This window comes from Ranitomeya imitator, chromosome 2, assembly GCF_032444005.1.
Source record: "Ranitomeya imitator isolate aRanImi1 chromosome 2, aRanImi1.pri, whole genome shotgun sequence".
Lineage (NCBI taxonomy): Eukaryota > Metazoa > Chordata > Amphibia > Anura > Dendrobatidae > Ranitomeya > Ranitomeya imitator.
Window position 1 is genome coordinate 187161988 of NC_091283.1, and position 16943 is coordinate 187178930.

Here is a 16943-nt window from a genome sequence, read left to right on the forward strand (position 1 = left end):
TGCGGAGACACCATCACGTGTTTCTCGACGCAAGCAGTGAATAGCCAGGCCTTTCCCCGGGAAGGAACAACCACGGGAAGGGCAGCATCCTATGAAGGAAAGCCACCTATGCCAAGCATGGTATCCATCCACAGACAGCTGTTTCGGGGTGTTTGCCCCTCATCAGTGTGGAGTAGGAATCTGGCTATTAGGAGCAGTGCCTAGTTAAAAGGCTATAAAGGCACAGATGATTGGCCTCGGGGAGACCAAAACATCCAACACTGCGGAGACACCATCACGTGTTTCTCAACGCAGTGATTCCAGAACACTGCCCCCATCCCTTATGGGAAATATGCAGATGCAGGTAAAGAAGCTGCGGAGACACCATCACGTGTTTCTCGACGCAAGCAGTGAATAGCCAGGCCTTTCCCCGGGAAGGAACAACCACGGGAAGGGCAGCATCCTATGAAGGAAAGCCACCTATGCCAAGCATGGTATCCATCCACAGACAGCTGTTTCGGGGTGTTTGCCCCTCATCAGTGTGGAGTAGGAATCTGGCTATTAGGAGCAGTGCCTAGTAAAAAGGCTATAAAGGCACAGATGATTGGCCTCGGGGAGACCAAAACATCCAACACTGCGGAGACACCATCACTGCGGAGACACCAGGCTATTCACTGCTTGCGTCGAGAAACACGTGATGGTGTCTCCGCAGCTTCTTTACCTGCATCTGCATATTTCCCATAAGGGATGGGGGCAGTGTTCTGGAATCACTGCGTTGAGAAACACATGATGGTGTCTCCGCAGTGTTGGATGTTTTGGTCTCCCCGAGGCCAATCATCTGTGCCTTTATAGCCTTTTTACTAGGCACTGCTCCTAATAGCCAGATTCCTACTCCACACTGATGAGGGGCAAACACCCCGAAACAGCTGTCTGTGGATGGATACCATGCTTGGCATAGGTGGCTTTCCTTCATAGGATGCTGCCCTTCCCGTGGTTGTTCCTTCCCGGGGAAAGGCCTGGCTATTCACTGCTTGCGTCGAGAAACACGTGATGGTGTCTCCGCAGCTTCTTTACCTGCATCTGCATATTTCCCATAAGGGATGGGGGCAGTGTTCTGGAATCACTGCGTTGAGAAACACGTGATGGTGTCTCCGCAGTGTTGGATGTTTTGGTCTCCCCGAGGCCAATCATCTGTGCCTTTATATCCTTAAAAAGCCAAGTCACGCATCCACTACAGTTTGACTGTAGAATGGGCTAAATTGTGTACGTCTTTCATTCAGCGTGTGCAAGTAGACAAATTAATAGAGCAACCTTTCACTTGTGCAGCATTAATACTGCACAAGGTGTGTCTCTTGTACTTTGTAACACCTGAGAGGGGGTTAAAGGTTTCCTTTGAAATTGGTTCAACTAGGCTTCGGCCTACACTCTGCTCCTCTCCTCCTCCTCCTGCTTCACCACGGGCTCTAACATCGCTATTTTTTGCCCGCAAGTGCTAGCTGCACAGAGAAAAACACCCGCCATTGTGTTAGTGGGGTTCAGCAACGCCAGCTGTTCCCCCACTGTGTCCTGCAAACGCAACGCAGACACAAAGCTGCCTCCAGTACAGGCTTCGGCCTACACTCTGCTCCCCCTGCTTACCCTTTGCTCCAACACCGCTAGTTGGGGCTCTAGGAAGACAATCTTTAATAGGCAACGCATCTGGGTTCCAGCACCGCCAGCTGGTTCTCGGCAGTGTTTTTGTCACAGGTACTCCCTCGTGCCCAGCCTGGTTCCAGCACCGTCAGCTGTTTCCGGGTACTGTCAAACTCACTGAGACACCTATGCGTTGCCCCGTCGTGTTGCGGTCGAGTTAGCCAACTCCAGGGTGCCTCCAGTTTAGGAGCTTCCTATGTGGGCTGCATGAATTGGTAGTCAAGGCTGGTTCTGTAGTGCCAGTAGGCCCAGCTCCCCCTGTAGGACTGTTGGGGTTCGGTAACTGCGGCTGCCTCGCGGCCTAGCTGTTCTCTCCTCTCCTGTGGACCTTCGGGTCCACCACCTGGTTCCAGCACCGTCAGCTGGTTCCGGGCTGAGCCTTTGGCTTAGGTGCCTCCTCCTGGGTATCCGAGTTCCGCCAACGTCAGGCGGTCCTTGGTAGTGCTTTTAAGCGCAGGCACCTACAGCTTAGTAACCGGGTTCCAGCACCGTCAGCTGGTCCTCGGTCATGCCATTGGCTCTTGCACACTGGGGCAACGCATCTGGGTTCAAGCACCGCCAGCTGGTTCTCGGCAGTGTTTTTGTCACGGGTACTCCCTTGTGCCCAGCCTGGTCCCAGCACCGTCAGCTGTTTCCGGGTACTGTCAAACTCACTGAGACACCTATGCGTTGCCCCGTCGTGTTGCGGTCGAGTTAGCCAACTCCAGGGTGCCTCCAGTTTAGGAGCTTCCTATGTGGGCTGCATGAATTGGTAGTCAAGGCTGGTTCTGTAGTGCCAGTAGGCCCAGCTCCCCCTGTAGGACTGTTGGGGTTCGGTAACTGCGGCTGCCTCGCGGCCTAGCTGTTCTCTCCTCTCCTGTGGACCTTCGGGTCCACCACCTGGTTCCAGCACCGTCAGCTGGTTCCGGGCCGAGCCTTTGGCTTAAGTGCCTCCTCCTGGGTATCCAAGTTCCGCCAATGTCAGGCGGTCCTTGGTAGTGCTTTTAAGCGCAGGCACCTACAGCTTAGTAACCGGGTTCCAGCACCGTCAGCTGGTCCTCGGTCATGCCATTGGCTCTTGCACACTGGGGCAACGCATCTGGGTTCAAGCACCGCCAGCTGGTTCTCGGCAGTGTTTTTGTCACGGGTACTCCCTCGTGCCCAGCCTGGTCCCAGCACCGTCAGCTGTTTCCGGGTACTGTCAAACTCACTGAGACACCTATGCGTTGCCCCGTCGTGTTGCGGTCGAGTTAGCCAACTCCAGGGTGCCTCCAGTTTAGGAGCTTCCTATGTGGGCTGCATGAATTGGTAGTCAAGGCTGGTTCTGTAGTGCCAGTAGGCCCAGCTCCCCCTGTAGGACTGTTGGGGTTCGGTAACTGCGGCTGCCTCGCGGCCTAGCTGTTCTCTCCTCTCCTGTGGACCTTCGGGTCCACCACCTGGTTCCAGCACCGTCAGCTGGTTCCGGGCCGAGCCTTTGGCTTAAGTGCCTCCTCCTGGGTATCCAAGTTCCGCCAATGTCAGGCGGTCCTTGGTAGTGCTTTTAAGCGCAGGCACCTACAGCTTAGTAACCGGGTTCCAGCACCGTCAGCTGGTCCTCGGTCGTGCCATTGGCTCTTGCACACTGGGGCAACGCATCTGGGTTCCAGCACCGCCAGCTGGTTCTCGGCAGTGTTTTTGTCACGGGTACTCCCTCGTGCCCAGCCTGGTTCCAGCACCGTCAGCTGTTTCCGGGTACTGTCAAACTCACTGAGACACCTATGCGTTGCCCCGTCGTGTTGCGGTCGAGTTAGCCAACTCCAGGGTGCCTCCAGTTTAGGAGCTTCCTATGTGGGCTGCATGAATTGGTAGTCAAGGCTGGTTCTGTAGTGCCAGTAGGCCCAGCTCCCCCTGTAGGACTGTTGGGGTTCGGTAACTGCGGCTGCCTCGCGGCCTAGCTGTTCTCTCCTCTCCTGTGGGCCTTCGGGTCCACCACCTGGTTCCAGCACCGTCAGCTGGTTCCGGGCCGAGCTTTTGGCTTAGGTGCCTCCTCCTGGGTATCCGAGTTCCGCCAACGCCAGGCGGTCCTTGGTAGTGCTTTTAAGCGCGGGCACCTACAGCTTAGTAACCGGGTTCCAGCACCGTCAGCTGGTCCTCGGTCGTGCCATTGGCTCTTGCACACTGGGGCAACGCATCCGGGTTCCAGCACCACCAGCTGGTTCTCGGCAGTGTTTTTGTCACAGGTACTCTCTCGTGCCAAACCTGGTTTCAGCACCGTCAGCTGTTTCCGGGTTGTGTCAAGCTCGCTGAGACGCCTATGCTTGCCCCGTCGTGTTGCGGTCGGGTTAGCCAACTCCAGGGTGCCTCCAGTTTAGGAGCTTCCTATGTGGGCTGCATGAATTGGTAGTCAAGGCTGGTTCTGTAGTGCCAGTAGGCCCAGATCCCCCTGTAGGACTGTTGGGGTTCGGTAACTGCGGCTGCCTCGCGGCCTAGCTGTTCTCTCCTCTCCTGTGGGCCTTCGGGTCCACCACCTGGTTCCAGCGCCGTCAGCTGGTTCCGGGCCGAGCTTTTGGCTTAGGTGCCTCCTCCTAGGTATCCGAGTTCCGCCAATGCCAGGCGGTCCTTGGTAGTGCTTTTAAGCGCGGGCACCTACAGCTTAGTAACCGGGTTCCAGCACCGTCAGCTGGTCCTCGGTCGTGCCATTGGCTCTTGCACACTGGGGCAACGCATCCGGGTTCCAGCACCGCCAGCTGGTTCTCGGCAGTGTTTTTGTCACAGGTACTCCCTCGTGCCAAACCTGGTTTCAGCACTGTCAGCTGTTTCCGGGTTGTGTCAAGCTCGCTGAGACGCCTATGCTTGCCCCGTCGTGTTGCGGTCGGGTTAGCCAACTCCAGGGTGCCTCCAGTTTAGGAGCTTCCTATGTGGGCTGCGTGAATTGGTAGTCAAGGCTGGTTCTGTAGTGCCAGTAGGCCCAGCTCCCCCTGTAGGACTGTTGGGGTTCGGTAACTGCGGCTGCCTTGCGGCCTAGCTGTTCTCTCCTCTCCTGTGGGCCTTCGGGTCCACCACCTGGTTCCAGCACCGTCAGCTGGTTCTCGGCAGTGTCTTTTGCTCTTGTACCTTCTGCTCCCCATCCTGGTTCCAGTACCGTCAGCTGGTTCCGGGCAGAGCCTTTGGCTTAGGTGCCTCCTTCTGGGTATCCAAGTTCCACCAACGTCAGGTGGTCCTTGGTAGTGCTTTCAGGCACGGGTACCTCCTGCTTAGTAACCGGGTTCCAGTAACGTCAGCTGGTCCTCGGTAGTTCCATTGGCTCTTGGACCTTCGGCTACCCATCCGGGTTCCAGTACCGTCAGCTGGTTCTCGGCAGTGTCTTTTGCTCTTGTACCTTCTGCTCCCCATCCTGGTTCCAGTACCGTCAGCTGGTTCCGGGCAGATCCTTTGGCTTAGGTGCCTCTTTCTGGGTATCCGAGTTCCGCCAACGTCAGGCGGTCCTTGGTAGTGCTTTTTAGCAGGGGTACCTCCTGCTTAGTAACCGGGTTCCAGTAACGTCAGCTGGTCCTCGGTAGTTCCATAGGCTCTTGAACCTTCGGGTAGCCATCCGAGTTCCAGTTCCATCAGCTGGTTCTTGGTATTTTCTCAGCCTTCTTGTACCTTCTGCTACATTTCCAAGTTGAAGACCCTAACGTCGACGACCCGGAAGACCACCCCGATGACGACGACGAAGGCGGAGACGACGACGACGACGACGAAGGCGGAGACGACGACGACGGCGGAGACGATGACGGCGGAGACGACGACGGCGGAGACGACGACACTGGAGACGACGACCCTGGAGACGACGACATGGAAGACCGAGAAGCAGAAGAACAAGAGGCTGCAGAACATTAAGCATAACACTTAATATCAGAGCAAAAGATATTATCTAAATTATATGCAGAAGAAGACTAAGCAGTGTATGGGGGTGAGTCCGTTCCTCCTCGTGGTGCCCCTGGATAAAGCCTGATGCTGCAGGCCAAACTGAACGCGGACAAATGTAACTTTTGTGACTGGCAGAACGGAAGGTGTAATCTTCCAACTTTTATAGATAACAACTATGGGAATGCCTGTCACAAATGAGAATATGATGAAGAAGTAGAATAGGAAGAATAATAACAGTTGAATAAAATGAATATGTAGAATAGGAAGAATAATAATAGTTGAATAAAATGAATATGAAGAATGTAATAAAAAAAAAAAAAGGTAAAGGATGAAGAAGAAGATGAATAAGGTGAAGAAGAAGTTGATGTCAAAGATGCTGATGATGATGAAGATGAAAGTGTGGGAAAAGTAAAAAAAAAAGAAGGGGAAGGGCGTGGAATAGTGAAACATCAATATCTGACAAAATCAAAAAAAAATTTACATAGTCAATATCTTTGTCACTCCGAACGTCTTTAAAAAAAAAAAAAACATGCTATTCTATTTGATTGGGCTAAACCTCTATGACTTTAATGTCTCTGCCACCTCCCCAAATACATCCTGCATTATTCTTAGTTGCTTTCCTTCATGTAGAATGAACCTACAAGGAAAGAAAGGGTTTATTTTAATTCCGATATTTTGGTCCCATTGACTTGCATTGGGATCGGGTATCGGCGATATCCGATATTTTTTGAATATCGGCCGATCCTATCCGATACCGATACTTTCCGATATCGGAAGGTATCGCTCAACACTAGTCATTATCCAAGTACATAACTACAGTAGCAGTAGGATGTATAAAGTCTACATACGAGTCCGGCAGAGATGTAGGGGAACACCCAACATTAGAGAAACTGTGCTAAAAGTAGTGAGATGCCAAATTTACTGTGATTCCTAAAGCTCCAGTGCGGAGCAATGCAATGCTCCCAAGAAAGTGATCCAGAGAATAAGGCTTGTAATTTGGTAGAGTTGGCTGCAGGTAGTGAAGGTTACATCATGAACCATTTTCAAAAATTGGTATACAAGACCCTATGGAGTCCAACATGGGATGCATAAAATAGAAATGTCTTATATGAAAATAAAAATGGTCCCTTTCCAAAATGTTCACGTTCGGGACGTTATTGGTGGAGTACAACCATCCCAGTAGCAAGACCAATCCTATGACAAAAGCAAAATGGAGCAACCACACCAGACTGGATCTGTCCTTAATCCTTGTGGATATAGCCGATGCAATGGCACAGCCAAGACTAGATCCAACAGCTACTTATACCAACACTGGGGGCTGAATTACCATTTTTAAAGACTAAAGGAACAATTACACTGTTCTGGAATGGCCATCCCAGTCCCCAGACCTGAATATCATTGAACATCTGTGGGATCATTTGAAGAGGGCTGTCCATGCTCGGCGACCATCAAACTTAACTGAACTGGAATTGTTTTGTAAAGAGGAATGGTCAGGAATGGTCAAAAATACGTTCATCCAGGATCCAAGAACTCATTAAAAGCTACAGGAAGTGACTAGAGGTTGTTATTTTTGCAAAAGGAGGATCTACTAAATATTAATGCAAAAATATGAAACATTGACTCATAGAATAGCACTCATTACATTTGATAATTGAGATCCTAGACTATGAGGACTCATAAAAATTGCCGTCCCTTCAAGAAAATTAGCAAATGTGGTTTGTAAGATGTTTGGTACAGTGCTATAGTATGTGTAAAGCAATCAAGTTTATGGACACTTGGTGAAAACTCATCCAGTGTCTCTAAGGTAGAACCCTACAACCACATCCTTTAGTGGATCCAAGTTCCCTTCCAGACGCTGCTTGGCATCATCACCATTGAAAGCTTAACATTACCGTCCAACAGATAAATATTGAGTATTATCGACCCCAAACAACTTTGGACCTCACATTTAAGCATATCCACACAAAGTATGGAATGATAAAGTGAAGCCCATCCAAGGATTGTTATTTAAGCCTTATGGTAATACCAGTTTTAGAATTTGAGCCCTTTTTATCGTGTACCAAAAACTACATATTTGTGAAAAAAAAGTCCAGTAATTTAGTCCTTACCACGGAAACTGTGTCTGTTCAGTTCCAGAAGTTTATTGTCATTGACTTTCAGTTCTTGGACAGATGTTGGGAGTAGTGGCAACACGGTCAGGCGGTTTCCATCCAAATTAAGTCGTTTCAATTTTGTCAAGTTCTAAAATACAGGATTTGATTATTATTTCTGCCATTGTTTATTTGTCAAGTCATTTCAAGACCATAATATGTCACAAAAAAACATTGAAATGTCACCAGTGAAATCTCAGAAGGTTCACATGACTATCTAGATGGATGAGACATTGTGTTCTCCACCTAACTGTGTTTCTACCATGGCAGTTAAAGATAGAGATAGTCTTGGTTTGAGCCCTGCTAGGTTTCCTGGCCCTCAACATATCGCCAATTCAACCTTGACCTGAAAGCCTGAGTAATCGGAGACTGGTTGGTAAACACATACCCATCAACTCTACGGAAGACCGTGAACAATCCAAAGCTCCAAGGCACCGAGTAATCTCCTTCAAAAATGTTTTATTGACACCTGTGTACAAATCGAAAAACTGAGTGGAGGGTTGTACAGAGTCTGCAAGGGACATGTAGCGGTGCTCGGGATATATACCCTTTTTAACTCTAAGGAAGACAGTGGTTTTTAGGCAATGTACTAAGAAAAAACCAGATGGTTAAATATGACTCAAGTGTCAAGCCCAAAAGTAAAGCTAGGTGGAAAACCTCTTTATAGTAACAGTCCAACGTGGATCAACTTAAGTGTTCAACCCAAAAGTAAATCTAGGTGGAGAACATGTTTATAGTAACAGTCTGGAGCAACTTCCCTTAGGTTACTTTCTAAATGTAGGGAAACCATTTTTTACCCTTGTGCTTGCTATACGGAAGTTATCTCACGAAACATATTCAACAGCTGTCCACAGGATATCTGATAAATGTATGATCCCTTATATCGGGGGTTCCAAAACTTCACAGGGGGAAGGAGTTTAAGTGGAGCAAGATCTGTTAGTCTACTGTTAGTCTATGAAAATTATGGAAAAAGTCAAGTACTGCTGTGAAGAGGAATAAGGTACTCAAGACCTTAATGCTAATAATTAGTGAAGGACCCAGCAGTGGAATACCCAGAGATAACTGCTACATGGACCGAAAATTTGCATGTGAAGCCTGCTCCTACCTGATCATTGAATCCCCTACTACTCTTTCTGGCAAGAGGAGATGACTCTACCTTATTTTCATTATGGTCAACATATGTACACATCAACCACTTGTCCTACAGACTTCTGAAATTGTCATCCCTCAATGGGGAGCTTTGTTGGTGTACCCAGCTTATCCTTTAAATCCTACTGTATAAGTCTTAAATGTCAGTCTGGTTCAGTAAGAGAACATGTAAATGTAAATTCTTACCTTGAAGACATCATTTGATAGGCCAGAGTCGTCCAGTTTATTCTTACTTAGGTCCAACCACTCCAGGTTTGGGAGACCAGCAAAAGCCCTAGCTGGAAGTTTGGAAATCTCATTTTCTGTAGGAAAAACATAACAACAAAGCAATTCACTATAACATGGTTTATGCCATGGACTGCCGTGGATTCCTGATTGGCTTTAGGGGTGTGCAACTGGCCTTGATGACCTGGGTACCTAGAGCTTGTTCTATGCATCCCAAATTTGGTGCCAAAACCTATGAAAATGTAGGTACACTGTGTGACTGTATTATTGGGGGTGTTAATAGAAGGTATTATGCATCCTAAGGCCAGCCCTGACGGCATTTTTCATATTTCTATGTATTAGTCAATGTAAGACATATCCATTGGGATGCTACAAATAATTCGAATCAGCTGTTGGCTCATTATTCTGGCACATGTTCACGAGACGTCCTAATTTCTACATCTCTAAATCTGTATAGATGATGTCCTTTACGGATTCCTTCATGGATTTCTTTGCCAGATTTCTTCATAATATCATAAGTTTCAATGATAATAGCAGAGGGGAATCACCTCATTCCGTTGGGCTCTTGAGATATTCTTTTGTGCTACTATTTTACACTGTTTTTTTGGAGGTTTTATTGGGGGTCTGGAGGTATTCCAACTCTTCTGGGAGTTAGGGAAAAAATGTTCTGGGAACCTCCCAGATGTTTCAGGAAATGTCGGCAACTATAAGTTATTGCTATATAGACAGTCAATGTTTCTTACACACAAATCAGGCTCCGTAGAATCAAAGAGAAGTCAAGTATTAAATGCATGGTTTATAATGGGGCATAATGTAAAGACGTTCATTGAAATATCTCCTGTATAGTGTTATACATTGACTTATACACATGGTATTCCCATGTATATGAACCCAGTAGAAATGCTACTAGTATTTAAAGTATACTCAAAACACCTATAAAAATGACGAGAACGTACCAGGTCCCTATTCGCAGTGCCCTTTGGTTAGGTAAAAAGTCCTAGTATTGCTCACCTCTCCTGGATCCAACATCAGGGGCTACCTTTTCCTCCTCCTCCAGTTAGCTCTCTCTGTCTCTCAGTGCTCTGGATTGCAAACCGATGCACACCTTTATCATCACAGCTTTAAAGGCTGGCTCAGTAGGTGGGACACCGCCTGAGTATTCAAGCAGCTGAACTATGAACTGCTTCCTTGTTCTTGCATCCCTAGTACTACTTGACAAACTCAATTTTCCTATATTGTTAAGTCAACTCTGTGCTAGCTGTGCTTCGAACCCTTTGACAAACCGAGCTCTGCTGCCTCTGATAGTTCGCTGGGAAACTCTATGTACACCTCAGCTTTGCTTCACAGTTCTGAGTTAATCCTGCGAAGTCTCCAAACTAACTCTGCCGTTAAACCACCTGTATAACTCCGCTCCACTTCACTGGTTTCTCATTGCAGAGTCTCCTCTGCTCACCAGTGCATTACAGCTCTATAACATCTTTGGCCATAATCTCCACTCTGCTTCATCGGATCCAGTGGTTCCAGTTTGCTTCTCCTGTTGTCACAATAGCGTCTCCATAGTCATCTGTACATTTTTTGTGGATAATACCTAGGAACCATGTTGGAGGACAAGTGCTGCTACCTTCTGAGCCACCAAAAGACCTAAAGACTCACCGTTGTTTTAATTTTCATTTCATAAATCAATGGTACACACAAAAAATAAGCAACTTTGTAATACATCGTATCAGATAAATCTGTTTAATTCTCTTCATGGAATGATCTTTCGCTGTCAATTTAGAGGTAAAAATCTGCAAACTTCATATTCATTGAAGACAGCTTTCCTGTGACTGCGATATAAAATGATAAGCACGGTTTCCGAGCATTCGTAAATTCCTGGACAATCCATAAAAAAAGAAAAAAAGTCGTTTTTTTTTGTAACTTTTGGATAAGTGATCTAGTAAAAAAGGCTTTTTTTGTAATTTTTGGATAAGTGATCTAGTAAAAAAGGCTTTTTTTGTATAAGTTATCTTTTAAAAACTAAAAAAGTAAGATTGGTAACCCTTATGGTAAGTGGTGATTGGGACCTGGTAGCTTCAAGTTTCTTCTTTGCTGGGTTCATATCTGATGGAAAATTCTTGGCACATAATTTTTTTTTTCAGTTATAAGATTTCTCCATGAAAACAAGGATGGACTGTATAAGGATTTACTGCAATGTCCTGAAAGGGTCCAATTTCCTTTGACCCTGAGGAAGATACAGGAGTACATACGTTTGGATGGACTTGAAAGCAAACCATGGAGATGAAGACAGAGACCGTGCCCTGACCTTAGATGGTAGAAGAAGTCACATGAAAATTATTAGGACAAATAAAACCTTCTTGGCTTCTCAAATAAAAGACTTTCAAAAACAATTCACGAAATGGAAAACTCACAGGTTTTACTTATTAAAAATCTCCCCGAACGAGAAGACAAAGGTCTACTGATCACGTAAAAAAAAAAAAAAGAGAAACGTCCTATCAAAAGTCACCACGGCCATCTTCACCTTAATTGTTCTGTCACCTCATCAAAATAAGAACAGAAATAATGTCATACAATAAAATAGCCAGAAGACTCGTCTATATAAAATGGACCTCCATAAATATCTGGGCAGCAGATGGCACCCATATGGGCGAGGGACAAGCACGAGCAACAACTGGTTTCAATCAAATTCTTGTCGATTCGGAGATAGCAAAAAGTGGGATGAAAAAATGTTTCTCAGCATGGCACACCACGTATGAATAATTCAGGAACATCGAGTACAAATGCCCTTATCGTTCGGGGTCTTTCATACTAGATGACCAATGTCTTTTCTCATTTCTTAAAAGGAATTTGTCAGCAAGTTTTTGATATGTAATCTGAGGGCAGTAATATGTAGGGGCAGAGACCCTGATTCCTGTGATGTCACTTATTAGGCTGCAGTTTCAATACAATCAATGTTTTGTCAGCAGGAGATTATCACTGCAGAACTAGGTGTCACATGCCAGGCATTCCAGCTAATCTGTGTAACCCCGCCCTCAGCACTGATTGGTAGCTTGTTGACAATGTCCACAGGAAACTGCCAATCGGGGTGTGGGCGGGGTTATACACAGCTCAGTATTTGAGCTCTGCTAGATCTACAGATTAGCCTGACTGGCACATGATGCCTATTCCTGCAGTGATAATCTCCTGCTGATAAAACACTGATTTTATTGAACCTATAATAAAGTAATTAAAATGTAATATACATTTTGTATCAAATCTGCACAGTTATCAGGATCTCTGCTTGATGCCAAGCAGCTCTGATTATGGTACTGTAATTAATTAAATATCCGCGTCCCCATTACATGACCAATACAGGTTTTCCACCTCCAAGCAAGGGTCTTGGATTGACGAAAGGATACAAAAAAGTATATTACAATATGTAAAAAATAACCTTTATTTACTGATATTGGAACATCCCTTTAATGGGGAGGGTGAAAAAACTGAACTGCCTACTAGAAACAATGTTATACCCATCACATACTTGCTGCCCCAAGGTGCTGATAACTGGTCCCATTGGGCAGATTCATTGCTGCATTTGCGCTTTTTTGGCTTCGTTTTTGCTGTTTTTCATTCAACTTTTTAAATGCTTTAAAGGCTCTTCCTATTCATTTCTATGGTACAAACCACTATGCTGGTTTTCACTGTTTTCCACATTCTTCCCCTTTAAGGGGTTGCCCATTATTGGACAACCAGAGCTTTATCAATTCAGGACCCTAATTAAAGGGGTTGTCCTGGCTTCTGCTACAAGTCTGGAGTCACACCATCAGGATTCTCCAGTACTCGCGAGATCATGTGTCTGCAGGTATGCAATTTGCATACATGCGATCACATTCCAACTAGACGTGCTCAGTCACTCTCTATGCAAGTGAATGGAGGGAAGCCGGACATGTCTAGTGGGAATGTGGCCGGAGATATGCAAATCACAAACTTACTTTCACATGACTTCATGGTCTAGTCAGCAATACCGGGGAATGCTGACAGCATGCGTTGTGGACGCTGTAAGGATTCAGAAGTCTGCAGAACCATAGAGTGACTGCAGACTTTTAACAGAATATTGGGGAATCCCTTTAAAATAAGAACAATGGATACTCCCCTTCTGTAATGGCGTCATTCCTGCGAAGTTGACCCCGCTGATCCAGGAGAGTGACGTGACATTGTTGTCTCACATACAGGTTGCAGCCAAGGTGCGGCCATTCGTCAGCTGCAGATTTTACTTTTTTTTTTTTAAAGCGGACTCCACCCTAGTGGAATATTGATGAACTGCAGCCAAAGAGCGGCTTCTCATAGGCTTCAGCCTGTATGTGAGACGACAAAGTCTGGTCACTCTCCGAGAACACCTGCGCCGACATCTCTGGAATGGCGCCACTGCAGGAGGCGAGTATGGACTGTTTGTATTTTACTCAGAATACCTGAATTGATGAAGGTGGAGCTGTCCAGTAATGGACAACCCCTTTAAGATTTCAAAAAAATGTCTGCTGGAAAAAAAAGTGCATATTACTTTTTTTTTTATATGGTTCCTGATGGAATCTGCAACAAAGATGTCACAGCTCACCTGCTCCTACCCCTCTCTCCACTATGACCTTTTCACATGCTCATTAGATGTACATGTATTGTTTCCTGAAACAACAGGAAGTTAGAGTCTAAAAAGGCCCCAGTGGCCGGTGTGAGAATTGCAAAACTTCTAATTTTTATTTATTTATTTGTTTATTTTTTGGGGCCCTCACTCCTCTTGGTATCTGTTTATGTGATTATTGTTATGCTGTTATGTCTTTTATTGTCTGTTCAAGTCCTCTCTAAATTGGAAAGTGCTGCGGAATACGTTGGCGCTATAGAAATAAAAATATTATTATTATTATTACTGATTGTAATATGAAAAAAATTTTAAAAAATTACAAAATAAAATACACAAAGATATACATTCCTCTTAAAAACTACCTTGGCGGCCAGAAGGGTGATGGTTGATTCTAAAACCTTTATGTGCTTGTGTCATTTGCCATACTGAAAAATAAATATAAATACATTCTAGTTCCAGGAGACAGTTGACGGGCTTCATCCAAATGCCAGATGTACATCTGGAACAGACCATATGGTTTGCAAAAAATGTCCCCTTTTTGTATCTGTTTTTGACCGCAGCAGATATAGCGAGGCCAGCTCCACTCCGGGGCAGTTACGGCTGATACTGCGCCTGTGCTGTTCTGCGAGTTCTCATGTGCTGCGTCATGTGATTAGTTATGTGGATTAACCCATACTTCTCTGGGCTTCTGCTCTAGTTACAGCCACTTTTTCGGCACCTGGTCACATAACTGATGCCAGATGTGAGGAGACCGATCTCGTGGAAAGCTTCTCCTTCACATCTACCTTGTGACTACATGGAGCCGGCATAAATATTTCCAGCGCCGCCCTAAAATGACAAGAAAAGTGTAGACAGCGCGGCTCCATTATTTCTCCGCATCGATTTCATGTCTAACCCAACTCGGTAATAACGTCTCCACCCTGTGTGTATTCCAATACCACAACTGATGCCACCCTGTGCCAGCCACGCCAGCTGTTTCCTTGATGCCTGGGCAGCAAAACATGACTTAAAGGGTTACTTCCCATCCTTATAAATAACTATCGTCTTATAGAGCTAGAAAATACAACCAATTTTGCAATTTACTCCTTGTTAATATTTTCAGCCGTTCTTGAGATATTAACACTTTTCTTTTGATTACAGCTCGCTGCCTTGGAGACCGACCGTCACTGCTAGACTGCCGAACATGCACTGCACTTACAAGATCTTTTCTATTCAGCTTGTCAGTGCTGTTTTGAAGCAAGATTGCGCTGTTACTGTACCTGCTAATCACCATACCCTCAGTACAGTGCTAACCTGCTAGACAGCAGTGATGGTCGGTGTCCTAGGCAACAAGGGGACAACCAGATTGTTTGTGTTTTTCCAGACTTTTGATTGGAATGTTCCTAGATTGGTGTAGATTCTGTAAGAAACCAGTTCAAAGAAGTAACATGCACCTTGTTTTGCATATAATACGCAGCGGCAATTCAGTGCGGTGTACAGTAAAATCACACTGACAGCTTGCATTAGAATAGGTAGAATAAATGTGGACACATAGAATATGTATGTATATATATATATATATATATATATATATATATATATGTCAGTGAGACACATATATGTATATATATTATTACTTCATACAGCGTTAGATAGCTTTAAAGCCGGTAATTCAATTACCGGCTTTTGCTATCTCCTTCCTAAACCCGACATGATATGAGACATGGTTTACATACAGTAAACCATCTCATATCACCATTTTTTTTGCATATTACACACTACTAATGTTAGTAGTGTGTATATGCAAAATTTGGCCGTTCTATCTACTAAATTAAACGGTTAAATGGCGGAAAAAATTGGCGTGGGCTCCCGCGCAATTTTCTCCGCCAGAGTAGTAAAGCCAGTGACTGAGGGCAGATATTAATAGCCTGGAGAGGGTCCATGGTTATTGCCCCCCCCCCTGGCTAAAAAAAACACCTGCCCCCAGCCACCCCAGAAAAGGCACATCTGGAAGATGCGCCTATTCTGGCACTTGGCCACTCTCTTCCCATTCCCGTGTAGCGCCCTCTGCTGGTTGTCCTCATATGAACTCGAGCCTGGGAGCTTTCTAGGAAAGTTCCCACGATCTAGGAACAACCAGCAGAGGGCGCCTCACCGCAATTGCAGGTAAATATAGGTCATTGACCTACTTTATCTTCATTCCCTGGGGTTTTGCAGCCACGAACAACGTTGCATTAGCAAAGCTCGTGGCTGCAAAATATTTTAACCCCTTCAGATGGATTTACATCGTTGGACATTAAAGATCTTCGGAAGGTAAGGATATTGTTGGTTTATTATTTTGACTTTGTTACAGATCGAGGGTCTTCAGTGAGTGGATTGAGCGTAGAATAAATTATTACAACAACCTTTGTGATTTTTTCATTAAAATAATTTTTAATAATGTGTGTGTTTTTTTTTTAACCCTTTACTACTATTCGATTAATAATGGATAGGTGTCATAATTGACGCCTCTCCATTATTAATTTGGCTTAATGTCACCTTACAACAGCAAGGTGACATTAACCCTTCATTACCCCATATCCCACCGCTACACGGGAATGGGAAGAGAGTGGCCAAGTGCCAGAATAGGCGCATCTTCCAGATGTGCCTTTTCTGGGGTGGCTGGGGGCAGATGTTTTTAGCCAGGGGGGGGGGGGGGGGGCAATAACCGTGGACCCTCTCCAGGCTATTAATATCTGCCCTCAGTCACTGGCTTTACTACTCTGGCGGAGAAAATTGTGCGGGAGCCCACGCCATTTAACCCTTTAATTTAACAGAACGGCCAAATTTTGCATATACACACTACTAACATTAGTAGTGTGGAATATGCAAAAAAAAAAAGGGGATATGAGATGGTTTACTGTATGTAAACCATGTCTCATATCATGTCGGGTTTAGGAAGGAGAAAGCAAAAGTCGGTAATTGAATTACCGGCTTTAAAGCTATCTAGTGCTGTATGAAATAATCTATAATATAACGCTGGGAGCGTCACTCTGTCCGAAGCCTCTATAGACTGCGCAAGCGCAAGCGCCGGCGCAGTCTAGGCCTCACAGAGCGACGCTCCCGGGAGATCGCGGTATGCGTAAGCACTGAACGCATACCGCGATCTCCAGCGGAGAGTCAGGGACCGCCAGGAGGGAGGGTAAGTATACTCACCTTTCCCGGTTCCAGCGCTGTTTGCGGCTCCGTCTCCCGGCTCCTCTGCTCCCGGCTCCGGAGGGCGCGGACTGCGCAGGCGCCGATTCCTGCTG

General features: G+C 45.9%; 1 protein-coding gene across 1 annotated transcript in view; it reads right to left on the reverse strand.

The window, feature by feature from the left end:
* The window catches only part of LOC138662541 (extracellular matrix protein 2-like), a 129013-nt gene that overhangs the window by 73214 nt on the left and 38856 nt on the right, over positions 1–16943 (reverse strand). Inside the window, exons 5-6 of the mRNA XM_069748310.1 lie at positions 9027–9142; positions 7650–7782 (exon numbers count right to left, since the gene is read on the reverse strand). Coding sequence (XP_069604411.1) covers positions 7650–7782; positions 9027–9142 — 249 coding nt within the window. The remainder of the gene's footprint in view (positions 1–7649; positions 7783–9026; positions 9143–16943) is intronic.